This window comes from Suricata suricatta, chromosome 13 (genome assembly GCF_006229205.1).
Source record: "Suricata suricatta isolate VVHF042 chromosome 13, meerkat_22Aug2017_6uvM2_HiC, whole genome shotgun sequence".
NCBI classification, from domain to species: domain Eukaryota; kingdom Metazoa; phylum Chordata; class Mammalia; order Carnivora; family Herpestidae; genus Suricata; species Suricata suricatta.
Window position 1 is genome coordinate 18,927,259 of NC_043712.1, and position 16,848 is coordinate 18,944,106.

At 57.4% G+C, this 16,848-nt stretch overlaps 1 protein-coding gene across 1 annotated transcript in view; it reads left to right on the top strand.

The window, feature by feature from the left end:
- Positions 1-15,032, top strand: part of WHRN (whirlin) — a gene marked incomplete at its 5' end in the record, with an annotated part of 90,478 nt that extends 75,446 nt beyond the window's left edge. Inside the window, 6 exons of the mRNA XM_029920581.1 lie at positions 210-242; positions 9,366-9,437; positions 10,638-11,175; positions 13,051-13,232; positions 13,792-13,914; positions 14,167-15,032. Of these exons, the coding sequence (XP_029776441.1) occupies positions 210-242; positions 9,366-9,437; positions 10,638-11,175; positions 13,051-13,232; positions 13,792-13,914; positions 14,167-14,349 (1,131 nt within the window). The remainder of the gene's footprint in view (positions 1-209; positions 243-9,365; positions 9,438-10,637; positions 11,176-13,050; positions 13,233-13,791; positions 13,915-14,166) is intronic.
- Between the last annotated feature and the right edge of the window lie 1,816 nt (positions 15,033-16,848).

Below are 16,848 nucleotides of genomic sequence, written 5' to 3' on the forward strand. Positions count from 1 at the left end.
TTTTTCTCATCTGTCTTTTATTCCTGCCAAAGCACTGAAAGGAAATAGACAAGGGATCTTAGAGAATTGAGTTTGTTTTGCTTTCTCTATGTGTGTGTGAGCATGCGGGCATGTTTGGCAGAGGGCTTGCAGCTGTACCCACCCCATCCCTAATATTTATTTATTTGATGTATTTTTCTTTTTGCCTTTTGCCCACCCTTCCTCCCCAGGAGCGGCTGCTGTGGCTAATAGACCTGATGGAGGTACCGTCCTTCCTGCCGGGCGGGGCTGGGGGAGGCCCTTAGCCAGGGCGGAGGTAGGGGCTGTGGTCCTTCCCGCCGCCACTCCCTTGCATCGGCACCCACCCTGGTGGGGAACTGGGGTTGTCCTTGATGCTCACTGTGCCTCTTGTTCGCCAGCTCATCAGGTTTCCTCAGGCTCTGGAGTGACAGTGCTCTCTGCTTAGAGCCCGGCCCTGCCACTTCCTTGCTGTGTGACCTCAGAGAGTGAGTTTACCTCTCTGAGCTCAGTTTTAGGATCTGTAAGATGAGGGTGATCATTTTTGTGCTGTGGGGCTGGTGAGAGACCTCTTGGCCTTTCACATGCTATAAACTCTTGTCTGGAATGTTCTTCCCACTTCACACAGCCAACCCGTCTCCTACGTGTGCAACAACCCTAGGCCCACATGCCACCTTCTCCCAGAAGACATCCCTGATTTTCTGACTTCCCTGTACCTCCTCCAGCCCCCTGCGTTTCCCATTGTCGTGACTTTTGTCTCATTATGTTCTAATAACGTTTACCAGCCTGGCTGGCTGCTCTGCTTGATCACAGCAGCGATTGTGTCTGGAGTCCCCGTTGAAACCCTAGTGCCAAGCCCAGAGCCTGGCCCATATTAATAATTGGGGCCTTATTTGTTTTAACGTTTTATTTCTTTATCTTTGAGAAGGAGAGAGAGACAGAGCACAACGTGGGGAGGGACAGAGAGATACAGGGAGACACAGAATCGGAAGCAGGCTTCAGCCTCCCAGCTGTCAGCACAGAGCTGGACACAGGGCTCGAACTCGTGAACCGAGAGATCATGACCTGAGCCAAAGTCAGATGCTTACCCAACTGAGCCACCCAGGCGCAATTGGGGCCTTTGTTAATAATAGCAGTAGTGGTATTTTGGAGAGTTCTCCGTGGGGCTGTGATAGGGCTTTTCCAGTTGTGTCTGTTTTGACCTTCCCAGTAAGTAGGACAGGCAGGTGCAGCCGTGTTCTCCATTGTACAGGGAAGAAAACAAATCAGAGAGAGAAGGGACTTGGTCCAGCTCACTCAGCTAGGACGTGGTGGAGTCAGGGTTCACTATTAACCTACTATCACCAAGTGCACTGGTCTGCAACACCAGCATGCGCCCATGAGCGTTTACTGCAGTGCGGCCGAGTGACCCACAACCCCCCCCCCCCCCAGTCTTTCTTGTGGCCCAAATCCCGTACCTCTTGGAGCTCACCTGCTTTCCTGTATATTAAAATGCCTGTCACGTGGCTCCAACCTCTCCCCAAGTTTGCCCTCCCTGGGAAACAGGAGATGATGCTGGGACACAGGCAGGGACCGCATCTTTCTCCTGTCTGTGTGCCCAGTGCCAGCTGGGCTCAGGGACAGAGCTGGGGACCGGGGAGTGTGGAGCAGAAACTGCAGTGAGTCCGAACTCCCTGGTTGCCCAGGATTATCTCCTAACATTCCAGCCTTCTAAACATCCACCTCCCATGTCATAGGAAAATGTCCTTTGCTCTGGCATTCTGGCTGGCAGAGTGACAGGCAGCTGGCTCTCGTGACCCAGATGCCCCAGACGGCCCCAGTTCCGCAGATCGCACCGTGCCATTATCAATCCAGGTTACATGTGGCTCACTCTGCAGCCACGTTCCCTCAAGCCAGACAAAATCGATCAAAGGAAATCAGATGCAGCCTCTTACCCCATGGACAAATTGTGTTTATTTCCCATTTGTCTAATAGAGAGCCAGCCCTGGGAACTTTTCGTGCCTCCAATGTCATTCCCCTCCCATACAGATGTCAGCCAGGAAAGCAGAGCAGAATGAAGGCCTGCATGCCGTTGCTCGAATTCTTTATATGGTGCAGAGGGGCACAGGCTCCAAATCCTGTGGCCCAAATCCTGTGTCCCATGGAGCTCACCTACCTCTGGACTCTGTTCAAATGCCTGTGTCCGAGTTCCACAGATGGAGGCTGGCTCTCCCCAAGTAGAAACCGTGTCACCTTGGGCCAGTGACAAGCTTTCGGTGTTTCTGCATCTGTACACTGGCTGATAAGCCCAGCCACGTGTGGGTCGCCGTGAAGATCCCGTGAGCTCAGGAGCAGACTTGCAAGTGTGGGGTACTTGGGAGCCCATTCTGCTGATGCTCTCATGGCTGGGAAAGGGCACCGCAGAGGCCTTTGGGAGAACCGCGGTCGTAGAGGCCAAGGCCAGCCTTAACCACAGCCCCTTTCCACCTAGAATGGAGAGGTTTGCACTCCAGGCCTCTCACGCACCTGGAAAGGGGCATTGTGGGCCCAACAAAGGATGCTAGAGCGGGGGCCCTGCCCCTAAAGGCCTTACTACTCCTGTTCCCGTGTGCTGAGGTGGGAAAAGGGTGCTGGGCGTGGCTGGGAGCACTTTGCTCCCCTGTGGTCTCCTCTGTACTTTCCTCCTTATCCAGGGCGGAAAGTGGGTGGAGAAGCCCAGGCCTGTCTCAGGCCCTTTCAGTTACAGAGACCCGCTGATTGTCAAGGCAGCTCTGTCCAGAAACAGGGAGCAGACAGAGGCCTTCTCCCTGGTTCCTCTGTGCTGCCTTGGGTCCAGCCTGGATGGGTTTAGAGAGTCCTCTGCAGGTCAAGCCCTCCTGCAGTGGGGAAGCGGGAAGGAACCCAGCCTCTTGCTCGTTCAGCAGCCACTCCTGCAGCAAGCACTCACGGAGGGCCTCCCCCATGCCCCACACGAGCAGGACACTGGTCGCCGTGCACGAAACAGACAACAGCACCTGCTGTCCTAAGGCTTAGCGCGTCTAGTCCAGGAGGCAGCCTGGAATCACATTGCCTACATAGTTCATGCTCCGGTCCCCGACCTACCCGGGACATCGGGGAAGAGATGCTCGAGCTGAGATCTGAAGTCCTTGGCATCAGCTGGGCAGCACAAGGCCAGGCAGCCGAGGGGCCAGATCGGCACGCACAAGGGCCCTGAGCTCGAGGCTTATGGACCCTGGAAGGCACTGTAGGAGGTCAGGAGGACCAGAATGCCCGGGACGAAGAGGGGAGGGTGGGGGCTTAGCAGCAGGAGGCGCCAGGGACTTGGGCTTAATCCTGAAAACCTGGAACACCACAGAGGGCCTTTAGTAAGAAAGGGACATGATCCTATTTGCACTTTTTGTTTCTTTTTATTAAAGAGAGCATGTGTGACCAGGAGAGAGAGGCACAGAGAGAGAGAGAGAGAGAAAGAGTCCTAAGTCCATGCCCTGCAAGAGCCCAATGTGGGGCTCGATCCCACGGCCTCAGGATCATGACCCAAGGGGAAATCAAGAGTTGGACGTTCAACCAACTCAGGCAGCCTTGTTTTCATCTTGTAAGATGTTTCCCTTGTGTGTGGAGGGAGCTCAGAGGGGCATGCAGATGGGTGCCCCGGCGGAGCTGCTGCTGCAGTCTCGGGATGCCAGGTCCAGGGTGAGGCTTGGCTTTTCGGCTTGAGCAGAACAGCCTTTTCCCTCCTGAGCAGCCCGGCATCAGCCCCTGCACTGTCGGAGCCATAAACTCCCCAGAAGCTTTAGTGAGCATTGGGGTGGCTGCAGCCTTGCCTCAGCCTGTGTCTGAAATAAGGAATGGACGTCCCGGCCAGTCCTTTGTGGCACACCTGCCCTTGGGGGACAGGAGGTGCTGGATGCTGTTTCCAGCAAACAGGACAAGTGGACATCGGCCAGCCCTGCTTCTCCAGAGCCTGATTCCACCTGGCTGCGTTGCTTCCATTTATAAGGAAGGAGATGTGACATTTGAGTTGGAGGTTAAAGCAGAGAGAGACACGGCGTTTTCCCTCAGCTAGGTTCCCAGGTCACTTCCTCCCTTCTGGAGCCCTGCTTTCCAGTGCCTGTCTTAAGGGTTCTTCCAACGCTGACCTGGAGATTCTGGGTCACACTCTCTGTCCGCTGAATGAAGCCCTGCTCCTGAGCCCATTGGGAGGGAGATGCAGGACGGCGGAAGGAAGTCTGTCTGTGCACACAGTTACCCCCCTCCCCGGACACGTCTGTAGTTCAGTGGTCCAACAGGAAGGCAGGAGGGTACAGCTGGTAAAAGCACCCAGAGCTGGCCGGGCACCGGGGCAGTTCCCACTGTCTCAGCCGCACCGGCGAGTGTGGGTTCCAGGCCCCTTTTTGGGGGGCCCTCTCTCTCCCAGTTCACCCCGATGCCCTTCCCCATCAACTCCCAGACTTCCAGCCCCACCCTGTGCCTGGAGAGCTTGGGAGGACACTGGTCTTGTCTCTACCAGCATGGCCACCCCCCCCACCCCCCGGTTCCAGCACCATGTTCCTCTCAGACCCCCCAGTCCTGTCCCCTTCACCCCCAGCGGGTTGGCTGTCCTCTGAGAACACCAGGACTCTGGCCCTACCCAGCTCATCTCGCTTTCAGGTCCCCTCCCACACCCCGACCTTGCTGGGCTAATGACAGCCCCAGGTCTGGCTGGCACCGTGCCTGGCTTTTCTCTGTCCTTCCTTGCTCTCCCCTTCTCCCTCCTGTCTTCCTTCTCCTCCTTCTCCCTTACTCCCTTCTGCTTTTCCTTCCTCCGTCCCTCCCACTGGCCTCGAGCTGAAATCATGGCCCCCATAAGGGACTGTCCAGGAACTTTGGTGACTCAGGGTCTCAGTTTCCCCATATCCAGAGGCCTCTGGTGCATTTAGGGGCAGAACTAGGGGGAGTCTGTTGTCCTGACATCCTAGTAAAGAAGCAAGAAGAACAAAGAGCTGAAAATAGCACCTTTATGTAAGAGCCCGCCTGTCTTAATGAGGGGATGCAGGGAGGGAGAGTGGGGATTTGGGCAGGAGCAGGGGGAAAGGGATGCTGGGGGGGGAGCCTCATTTTGCTGAGGTGACACCTGGGCCAGGAAGCAGTAGTGCTTCCAGAACCCAGAGTCCACCTGGCAGAGGTCAGCACGGGTGATTGCCCTCCACTGCCTGAGTTTATTATGGCCCCACAGTTCCCTCCGACCAGATTCCTGGGCTATACAGGCCTTGACCGTGCCAACTTGAACAAAAAGAGGTTCATTTCCTCTGCCAGATTTGAGGAGGAAGGAGATGGGGTGGGGGGGGGGGCGACGCCAGCAGGTCCTGCAGGCGTCCTGGGGCCTGTGGCAAGCAGTCTGAGTGACAGAGTCAGATGCTGCAGATGGCCCAGCTTCCCGCCTCCTGCTTGCTGTGTGACCTTGGGCAGGTGGCCTTCCCTCTCTGGGCTGCCGTGACCTCAGCTGTAGAATGGATGAAGGGCCTCATCTAGGAGGACTGCTTGAGCCACGGAGTCTAAACATTCTGCTAGTCTCTGGTGTCTGCCAGAGCTAGGGGGCGGGGCCCCAAGCTGCTGGCAGGACGGGGGGCCGGGGGCTGGAACAGGGCGGGGAGGAGGCCGGACATGCAAGCTGGCTCCTGCGTGAGCTCTGACCTTGATCCTCCTCTCGAAGCCTGTTCCTCGAGCGTTTCTGCTGACGCATCCCCAGGTTCTCAGCCTGCTGTCTGCAGCTATTTCAGAAGCACAAGGATCATGGCTCGGGGACTCGGGGCCCCTGAGCGTCCAGGTCTGGCAGATGGAGTCTGGCCGGGCTGGGCTCTGCCAGTCTGCTGCTTGCTCCACTAAAGGCCTCCCTCCCAGGGCTGGATGTGTGTACCCCCTCACCCTCACCCTCTCCCTCCCGACTCCCCATCCCTGCCTTCTGTATTGGCTCTGGGATGCTATTAAGAGCAAAGAATGGGGGAGGGGGGAGGTGGCCGTGACAACAGCCTTGCTTCTTTTCAGAGAGGGTCCTCCCAGGGCCCTGCTCAATTCTGGGGTAGTGCTGCCTGGGCTCTGGGGCCACCCCCATCCAGATTAGACACCTGACCTGCTGTAGCCTGGCCACGTGATCTTGGGCAGGTCACTCCCGCTCTGAGCTTAAGTGTAAACAATGTGAGCCAGGGAGGCTCTGAGCACCTGCCTCCCACACAGAGTCATCCCCGGTCTGTGGATGGTTCTCTGATCCCTTTCTGAGAGAAGGTCGCACCTGCTCTGCGGTGCGTGGCAAAGACATGCCTGTGTGGTTGGGGCTCCGATGCTTCCTCCCTCCCTGGGAAGGGCCCTGATATGACCGCCGGCCCCATCAGTGATCCCAAGCGGAAGTGTGTGGGCACCCACTGTGTGCGTGGCCTTCCGCTGGGTGTTGGGGACACATGTGTCCCCATGAGCCGAAGCTGCTCATTGCCCAGATGAGTGCTCAAAACTCTGAAAGTGCCAGAACAGGACAGAATCTCGTATCTCTGGTCCCGCCATGGGCTTCCACCTGGGCCCCCAGGTTGCCTGCAGGTTGAATCTGGGGACAGGTGGCAGCAGCTGGCATGGCAGAGGTCCCTCTTTCCTTCGCCACAGATGCCTTCCAGGCCTCTGACCCCTCTCGGAAAGTCATTGCACACAACCGGCCCTGCCTCGCCATTCACCTTAACCCTGGGCAGTTGGTGCCCAGCTGTACCCTTTCTGGGAGCACCGGCCTCCCTGCGTTCGGGAGGAGGAGACCGCTCTTTCCCTTCCACTGAAGTGTTCATGTGGGCCCAAACTTCTGATGTAACAGTGGCCGGCCCTCGTATATTGTGTTAGGCCCTGTTCTGAGCAGTTTTTAGTGTTAACACATCAGCCCCGTGAGAGGGACCACTGTTAACCCATTCTGCAGACGCGGAACCAGGCACAGAGCACATCCATGATTTGCCCTCCGTCACTTGGCTGTGAGTGGCAGAGTGGAATGTGACCTCAGAGAGCCAGAAGCAATGTCGCTTAGCCAGTGAGTGGGAGAGCAGCCCCATCACTGTCCCCCACGCCCCCGCCAAGGGTCCCCCATCGTCTGCATTGCCGAGGCTGCCAGCAGCCCGCAGGGGACGGGGCTGGAGACGGGACGCTGAGGTTTGCCTGTGAGCCTCCGCTTTGCTGGTAAAATGGGGCAGACGTCCCAGCCTGGCCTTGCCCCCAGAGGCGTCGCAGGGCCAGATGAGGAGCCTTGGGTGTGAAAGGCTCCAAACTGGGAGAGCCTCGTGTCTTATTGGTGGGTTCCCGTGACTGGCTTCGTGATTACGGGCCATTTGCCCACCCAGAATGCTCAAGGCTCCAGGAGTATCATTCGAGATGGGAGTCAGTGCGGAGCCACCTGAGAGCCTGTGCCCCAGGGAGCATGGCCTCAGGGGACCCCTTCCCTCCCAGCCCGCTGCCTTCATGGTTCCTGCTCCCTCTACCAGGATCTGGAGTCGCTGCCCTGCTCAATTCGCTGCCTGCTGGGGCCTCTCCTACATGACAGCCAGAGTGATGGAGTCATTCATTCACCCATCGATTCATTCATTTGCCTAGTAAATATTTATCAAGCGGCAACTATCCTAAACACAGGATCACGTAGGGATCATGTAGCCACAAGTCCTACCTTTGAGGAATTTTTATTCTAATGGGAGAGACAAACAATAAGCAAAGCAGTAATAGAACATCAGGTGGTGATAAATCTGAGAAATATGAAGCAGAGTCAGGGGTTAGAGGTGGTATGGGGGTGCGGAGGGGTGCTGTTTTAGACAGGGCTGGTCCAGGAAGGCTTTGCTGAGGTCAGAGCTGAATGAAGTCAGGGAGTCAGGAGTGCCGTGACAGCAAGGAAGACCAGTGAGTGCAAAGGCCCTGAGGCAGGGACCATCCCTTCCTGTTGGAGGAGTAGCAAGAAAGGGCCCACGCATTGGGCACAGTGATTGCAGACTTTGGAATTTTCTCCAGGGAGAATGGAAAGACTCCGAGGGTTATGAGCTATGTGTTGCCTGATTTAGATTTCAAGGATTAGTGAAGAATAGTGATCGGTCTAAAGCAGAAACATAAAGCAGGATAGGGATGGGGGTTATGATTTGAGGTGGGGTCGTCAGGATAGCCTTCTCCGAGGAGGTGATACTTTGGGGGAAGATCTTGAAGGAGGTAAGAACAAAGCATCCCTGTGGATAGCTCTTCCAGGCAGAGGGAACTGCCAGTGTGAGGGCCCCAACACGCCTGCATTGTTCTAGCATGGCTGGAGAGGAAGTGAGCAAAGGGAATCTTCATAGAAGACAAATGCGACCATGTCTCCATGGCAACCACTGCCCTCAGCCTCAAGTCCCAGCAGCTCCATGCTTGAGTCATGGGGACCTGCTCAAAAATTCTCAAACCTCCTTCCTGCTTTATTCATGCCCTCATGCCCTTCCCTCTGAAATGCCGTCATTCCCTCCTTTGCCCAGCTCGAGGCCCACAAGACTCAGCTTTAAGCTATGCTCCCTACTCCAGGAAGCCTTCCTTGATAACCCCTCCCACGCTGCTTCTATGCCTGTATCTCCTACCTCTGTGCACAGTCTCCTCCTTGCTTGTTTGTGTCCAGCCCACTGTCTCTAGGCTACAGAAGGCAAGGGTGGAGCCTCACGTCCTCTGTGGCCCCCGGCCCGCAGTAGAGCGTTGAGACTGTGCAGTGAGGAGGGCTGCACCTGAGACGTGAGCTAGGTGCTGGTTGTGGAGGCTCTTGCTCTGCTGGGCTCTGTGGGTGGAGGCGTGGCTCCCCGAGCCCTCAGGAGAGCTCCCGTAGAGAGGGGCGCTGCTCAGCCTCCCAGGGACTGCCGAGGGTTGGCCTCCCAGCAGCTCAGCCCCACTAGACGGAGCTTGAGGCTTCTTCCGGGGAGTTAGAAAAGGAAACAAGAAATGGGCATTTTTGCAAAAGAAGGTCTACTGAAACTTTCACCACCTGCCTCACAATTGAAGCCATTAAGTTAAAAATTAAGAGAGCCTTTCCCCACTCACGTCTCCTGGGCATCCTGTCCATGAGCAGCCGTGGGCTTCGGTAGCTCCGAGCATGTGGGGCAGGGCACCGGAGCCCAGCTTTGGGGATTCTCAGGCCAGAGCCACCCCACAGCACCCCCAGCTCATTCAGGGGAGGCCTGGAGAAGCCTCGAAGAAAAATTGATTTCAAAATGACTGGCAGGAAAACTGACATTAATTTTCATGCGTAAAGTCTACAAGAGTGAGGCCTGTCAGGACCCACAGAAGCCACAGGAAGCTGTCACGGGGCCCAGCAGGGATTTTGGTATCTCGGAGGGCAAACTGCTGTTTCCCTTTTGGTTTATATTTGCTCACATTGCTTTCTTCTCCGTTTCTAGAACACTCTGGACCTGGAGGAAACCGGTGAGGCTGTCCAGGGCAATATGAACGCCCTCCCAGATGTTTCCCTGGTGAGGCCCTCCCTAGTTCTCTCCCTGGCCTGCCTGAGGCCCCAGGGACTGGCTTCTCGGTGAGAGCCAGGCGCCCTCAGCCCCAGGCCTGTGCCCAAGGGCATCCCTTGGGCCCCTCCAGCAGCTAGACTGGGGGTTTTAGGCGGAGTCAGGCTGTTTGTTTCCGAGTTGGTGTTACTTTCGATAATGTTATCTGAACAGTATCATCACAAGTACGGAACTCGGAGTGTGTGGACTCCCTGAAGGGGCCACGTGACCACCCTGGAAATGGGAGTTATATGTGACCTCAGCTGTGTGCCCAGCAACACCGCCTGGCAGTTTCTGACCCAAATAACTTTCTGAGCGGCCTGGACTCTGGAGCCAGGCTGCCTGGGTTCAAATCCCAGTGACTGTGTGACGTCGGGAAAATTTCTTAACCTCTCTGTGCCTCAGTTCTCCCCTCTATAAAATGGGGGTGATAATCATGTACCTACCCCGCAAGTTTGTGGCAAGAGGTAAATTAATTCATTTAAGTAAAGCATTTGGGACAGTGCCCGCACCGCCATCCGAGCTCTGCAAGTGTTGGATGTTGGCGTAGGTGGAGAGGGAAGAACAAAGACCGTAGCCATGGCTGCTACTCCCCATGCACCTGCTGTGTGTGGCAGGCACCTGCTAGCACGTTACACTCGTGGTTCTGCGCCTCCCCTCCCCTCTGCCGGCTAGAGGCAGGTTTCCCCATTGCTCAGAGATGCACCCAGAGAGGTGCTGTGACCTGCCCAGCACCAAGCCCCTGGGACTGTCACCTTCTACCCATTCCCTCTCCCTCCGGTCCTGCACACCTGCTGTCTCTAGTGGCCATGATACCCTTCTAAAAAGAAAAGCCAAAGAAATTCATTTTGTTGTTGTTGTTGTTTTCCCATTCTCTGCACCCACCTCTTAATTAAGTGTTGTTCCCTGTGACAAGCCCTGGCGAGGCCAAGAACTTCAGTTCCCAAAGGTACCGATGCCATTCCTCAGAGATGCAGGCCAAGATCCCGACGCTTATCAGCTGCTGAGATGGGGGAGAAGCTTTCCACTCAGGTGTTGCATTATTCAGGGCCGTGTAGCCAAGAGCCGATCGAGCAGGACGGAATTCCAGCCGGGGCCTGGCCTGCTCGGGGCTCCTCTCTTCCAGCCACGATGGGCTCTGACTCCTTCTACTCCTGTTGGGTCTTTTGGCAGGATGACGTCAAAGCCACCACGGAGGGGCTGCCTGGCTACAAGCCGCCACCCCCCCCACCCCCTCTGGCCCAAGGCCACAGCCGCCCGCCTGCCCAGCAGAGGAAGCCAGGGAAGGAGGACCTCCAGGCACCTTCCTCCGCGTCTTCCCACTCGGGCATCGTCTTCTCGGCCCCTCGGAACCACAGCCCGCCGGCGGGCACTGCGCCCGCCCTGGGGGCCCCCTCAGCACAAGACCCGCCCTCCTCCCCCATCTATGCCTCTGTTTCCCCTGCCAACGCCCGCTCCAAGAGGCCACTGGACGCCCACCTGGCCCTGGTCAGCCAGCGCCCCATTGGCCCCTTCCCCCGAGTCCAGTCGCCACAGCACCTCAAAAGCCCCCCGGCAGAGGCCATGCTGGCAGGGGGCTGCCTCCCGCCACCCTCCCCCTCCAGCCGGCCGGACATGACGGGCACAAACCAGCACTTCGTCATGGTGGAGGTGCACCGGCCGGACAGCGAGCCGGACGTGAACGAAGTGAGGGCGCTGCCCCAGACGCGCAGTGAGTACTGGCTGGGGCTGGGGGCCTGGGCTGGGGGGCCCGCTCGGTGGTCATGGGGACGTCCAGGCCCCTGCAGGTGGATCTGCCCATTGACACGGAGTGTGGAAGTGTGTGTTCACCGGTCCTGAGCCCATGTTGACTTGAGTGTGAGCCTGGCTCTGCCACTTAGAGTTGGAGGACCACAGACGAGCCAGCAGGTGGAGATTCGGGGACAGCCCGCCAGGTCGCTGGCAGGGTTGGGCTCCTCCTCCAGCACCTCCAGACCTGGTCCCCCAGCAGTCTCCGACTATGATCTCAGTCCCCAGGGCCTGGCAGGGGGTGTTGAAATTATGGTGTCTGAGACCCTTGGAGGTCTCCAGATCTGGGGCTGCAAGGTCAGAGTGCAGGCTGGACCTTCCAGACACCTGGGGCCAGGCTGCGGCCCCTGGGTTTTCAGGGGTTCCCAACTGAGGAGGTAGGGGGCAGCTTGTCACCCCCAGAAAGCTGGGAACGTAGGTGCATTCCAGATGGCCTCTGTTGCAAGTTGGGTGCTTTTTGCTGGGTTCTGCTGCCATCTTGTGGCTAAAGTGATATATAGACCCCGCTGTGGCCAGGGAAGGGGGCTGGCCAGGTCAGGGTGGGTGTGTGAACGGAGCTCCTGCTGTATGCCAAGCAGTGGACAAGCTAGGATGCAGAGTGCAGGGCCTCTGGGCTCAGGAGCTCGGTGAGGGAAGGCAGGATGTGGTGAGAGAGACCGGAGCCTAGCACACTGTGATGAAAGCGGTCCATCGTGCAGTACTTCCTGTGTGCCGGATGTGGTCCTCGGTGCCTGGCCTCTGTTAGCACCTCATCTAACCCTCCCAACAGCCCTGTGGGGCTGGTGCTATTTCCCCATGGTGCAGACGAAGAAACTGAGGCACAGAAAGTAACTGTGGAACAGAGAAGCGTAGCATAAGCCTGTTCTCTTGTTGGCTTCACTCTACACATCATATCTGCTCAGCATTACAATAACGCCATTAGATGGGTGTCCTTGCTCTTGTATGAAACAAAAACACAGAGGCTCAGAGAGGCTGTGTAACTCACCCTGAGTTGCACAGCTGGCCAGAGGGGATTCAGACCTGACCTGGCAGACTCTAGAGTGTCCCAAACTAGGGGCCAAGCCATGATCCACACAGTGACACAGCTTCGGTTGACTAGTGAATGAGGGTTTGTGCCCACCACTCAGCTAGGGGCTGTGGAGGGCCCAGACCAGGCATGGCAAACCTTCCATTCTTTTAAAGTTTGTTTATTTATTTTGAGAAAGAGAGAACAACGTGCAAGTTGGGGAGGGCCAGAGAAAGAAAGAATCTCAAGCAGGCTCTGCACCACCAGTGCAGAGCCCGATACCCGGGGCTGGAACTCACAAACCATGAGGTCATGACCTGAGCCAAAGTTGGATGCTTAGTCAACTGGGCCACCCAGACACCCCAAACTTTCTACTTTTTAATTGAGGGGCTAGAAATTTAATTTTATGTGAATTATCCTAATTTGAATGTGTTAGTTCATCATTAAAATTTGACAGCATTGTGCAAGTTAAGAAAAAACAAACCACATTTATAGGCTGGGGTTGCCTCCTGACCTCTGTTTTAATCATTATGCCACGGGCTGAAAACTGGGTGGTCAGAACAGAAATTCTGGCTGTCTTGGAGCCGGACCCAGCCGGAAGGGCAGGTCTCAGTGATGGAAAGGTGTCTGGAAGTCTCTCCTCTTTCCAGCCCTGTGATTCCTGCCTAGTCCGTGTGTGCCTGGGGAATCCCCACAGACTTCCAGCCTGCAGCTCCATCACCTCCTCCAGGAAGCCCTCCCTGACCCTAGCTGTATTAAACCATCACTGTCCTTCTGTCCCCTGACTCCAAGCAGCCTCCACGCTCTCCCAGCTCTCGGACAGTGGGCAGACCCTGAGCGAGGACAGTGGCGTGGATGCCGGCGAGGCAGAGGCCAGCGCCCCAGGCCGAGGCAGACAGATGGCATCCACCAAGAGCAGGAGTAGCAAGGAGCCGCCTCGGAATGAGAGGACCACAGAAGGGGCCGCCAAACCGGTGAGCGAGGAGGAGGGGATGCAGAGGACTGGGGCAAGGGTCGGGGGGCAGGAGGTGGGCCCCAGGTGGGGAGCAGGAGGTCCCCAACCAGGATTCAGCTTGACAAGGGCCCATGAGGAGGAAGGGAGCCCCCATCCCTGGAGGGCTGTGGGTACAGAAAAGACCTTTGTGTCAGGAGTCAGGCCTTCCAGGTTAGGTCCTCCCTCGGCCACTGACACTGACAAGCCAATCACCAAAAGAGGGTCTCGAGGGTCCTCAAGCTCAGTTCTGAGATGGCACATGGGCCAAAGCAGTCAGGCCTGGGTCCCAGTCCTAGAGCCACCACGAGGCAGCCCCGGGCCAGCCCCTCGCCTCCTGAGCCACAGGGATTTTTGAAGCAGTTAGCGATCCGAGAACTCCAGGTTCTTAGCTTGGCGCTAGCACACTGTCGGCTCCCAGCACGGGGCTGGAGGCTGAGCCCTTCGGACCCAGGGGACGGGTCATAGCCAGTCCGGCCCCCCCAGCCATGCCTGTCCGCCGAGAAGGCCTCAGCCTCTGGTCTCCTTGGTCACACCTGCAGCCCGGACTCCTGGAGCCCACGTCCACCCTGGTCCGCGTGAAGAAAAGTGCAGCCACCCTGGGCATCGCCATCGAGGGTGGTGCCAACACCCGCCAGCCCCTGCCTAGGATCGTCACAATTCAGGTACCTCCCAGGGGCCCCACTGGACCAGGTGTCCCCGCCCCCTGAGGCCCCTCTCGCCATCTCAGGGTTCTGGCACCCGGGCAGACCCAGGCCCTTTGCCCTCACGGAGCCTCAGTTTTCCTCATCAGGGCAGCAGACACCCAGGTGGCAGCCTGCGTGGCAGTGTTGGGTCTGACCCAGTGGGTGTCAAAGCCCGGCCAGCCTGGCCCTCAGGTGCCCCGTGTGCCCCTGCCCGGTGTCTTGCCCCTACAGCGAGGCGGTTCGGCCCACAACTGTGGGCAGCTCAAGGTGGGCCACGTGATCCTGGAGGTGAACGGGCTGACGCTTCGGGGCAAGGAACATCGGGAGGCCGCACGCATCATTGCCGAGGCCTTCAAGACCAAGGAGCGGGACTACATCGACTTTCTGGTCACCGAGTTCAATGTGATGCTCTAGAAGCCCGACGGCCTCCCGCTGCTGCCCAGTCCCTGGCCCCAGTCCCTCCTCCCTCCTGGCACTAGCAAGCCCCATGAGGGCCGGGGCTGCGTGGCCAGGGAGCAGGAAGACGCCCCCCGCTCTTTCCCGGCCCATTGGCCCAGAATCAGGAGAAGGAAGCCCGGCGAGGCAGACAGGAGGGCAGGGCAGGATCTGGGCCATGCCCAGTGTACACAGTAGGCCGCCCACTACAAGCGTGGGTTCAGGAAGGAGAGAAGGTCCACCTGAGGCCTGCGGGGACCTGTTCCTCTGGGTTGGATAAGGGGCACCGTGTCCCCCTTCCCTGCCAGCAAGGGCCTGGCCCATCCTCAGATGTCTGAGCCTTTATCTGGGGTGAGGCCACATGTGAATTCATGGACACAGCACCCCCCCTAGGGGGGGCATCTCACAGGACCTTTAGTGCCACAAATAAGCATCAAGCAACCCCCTCCCATTCCACACCCCCCTCTTCCTGGCTCCTTACCCCCTGCCATAGTATTTATTATTTATTTCCCCTCTCCTCACCCCTGGGGACCCCCAGCCCTCAGTGTCCCACCGCACCCCCAGCCTATCCCAGAGGCCTTGCAGGTGACCAGCGATGTCAGTGTATTTATATACAGAGCTTATGACTTTAATTTTTCAATAAAGAAATCGGAACAAGGTCAGAGTCTGGCGTGCTGTGTGGCCTGCCTTTGTGGCTGGGGTTCTGACTGCTCGACTGAAGAGGGGTGGGTGTGACAGACCGTGGCACTTAGGACAAGACATCCCACCAGCCTCTCCCGCTGTGCCCCACGAATGCATGCGGGACACGCGGTGGGTGTGCAGGGGTGTCTGAGCCACACCCACACCTTGGTGCATGTTGCTTGAAGGCCGTTCGCAGGAAATACTTTTAAAGGAAATCGCACAGGTATGTATGGTACGGGGCAGGACGCACAATGTGCGTGGATGCTTGAAAACACAGAGGTGGCCCGTCTCAGTGATGTGGATTTGTATGCAAGTGATTCGGTAAGGAAATGGTGCCTCCGCAGGCCAGTAAAGGAGCGGACAGATCCGGAGGGGGAAAAGGAGGAAGCTGAGCAGGGTGGGATTTGAGGCGACATCCCGGGAGGGTGGCTGCAGCCTGATCCCACAGGGGACTCTGGAGTAGAAGATGGGGCCAGAGCTGTCCCCACTCAGGACACGGTGACAGGGCCTTCATGCTGTCAGTCTTTGGACGAGGCCTGGGGAGGGGAAAGGTTAGAGGCAGTAAATTCCCAATCACAATCTCTGTGCAGGCCAAGCTGTTCTAGGAGCCAAGGGTGGGGCGGGGGATGTGGTGTGGGGGTGAGGGTGTTAGAAGCAAAATCACGTGGAGGGGACAGGGAAGGGAGGGGGGCAAAAAATGGTCTGCTATAGACCCCAGGGCCCGTTTCCTTTGCCCCCACGGTTTCTCTGGAATAAGGAGGGTCTGAGAAGCCCTGCTTCATCCAGCCCGGTGTCCAGAGGTCCACTAGAGATGGGTTAGGAGCAGTCAAGTCCACAGACCTGCACCAGATCTTACTTTTACTGCTCCCATCCCCTCCCCAGCCCAAGGAGACCCCCTTAGGCCAGAGGGGCAGCCAATATCCCTCAAGCCCTAGCCCCAGGCCTTCCTGGGGGACTCCCCAGTCCCATTAACCCTGCAGGGAATAATTTCCCCCTGGCTGTCAGGCCCCAGATCTCCAGGCATCAGATGCCAAATCCTGCCTGGTCATGGGCAAGTGATCTCACCTTTCTAGCCCCAAATTCCCCATCTGGAAAATGGGTGTGGCAGGCTGAATAATGGCCCCGAAGATATCCAGGTTCCTGGAACCTGTGAGTGTTACCTTATATGGTGAAGGGACTTGGCAAATGGGATTGAGGTCTTTAGACAGGGAGGTTATGCTGGATTTTCTGGGCGGGGCCTAATGTAATCCCAGGGGTCTTTGTAAGAGGGCGGCAGGGACTTGATACGGAGGAGGGAACAGGGCTGTGCTGCCCGCAAAAAGGCTGCGATGTGCCCTGGAGATGGAGGGAGGGACCACCAGCCAGGAATACAGGTGACCGCTGGCCGCTGGGAGAATCAGGGAGAGTCTCCCCTCAGAGGGGGCAGAGGAACCTACCCCGCTGACACCTTGACATGAGCCCCTTGAGACTGATTGTGGACTCTTGGCCTCTCTTTGTAAGAGAACAAATTAGTGCAGCTTTAAGCCATGAACTGGCGATAATTTGTTACAACCGCCACAGGATACTGCAATGGATACTGCTACTTGCTGCGGCAGAGACTGGGGTGTTGCGTGTGGGTCCCCGCGCCGGGCACAGAGTCAGCCCTAGGACGATGAGTACAATCCAGACGATGTTCATGGTGCACCGAGGGTCCTCCCGCCTTAGGAACGCCACACCTTTGCAAGCTTTAGCCGCCCTTGTGCATCTTGTTCTGAACCGTGTGCAGCAGTCTATCCCCAGCCCATGGTGAATTTCAGG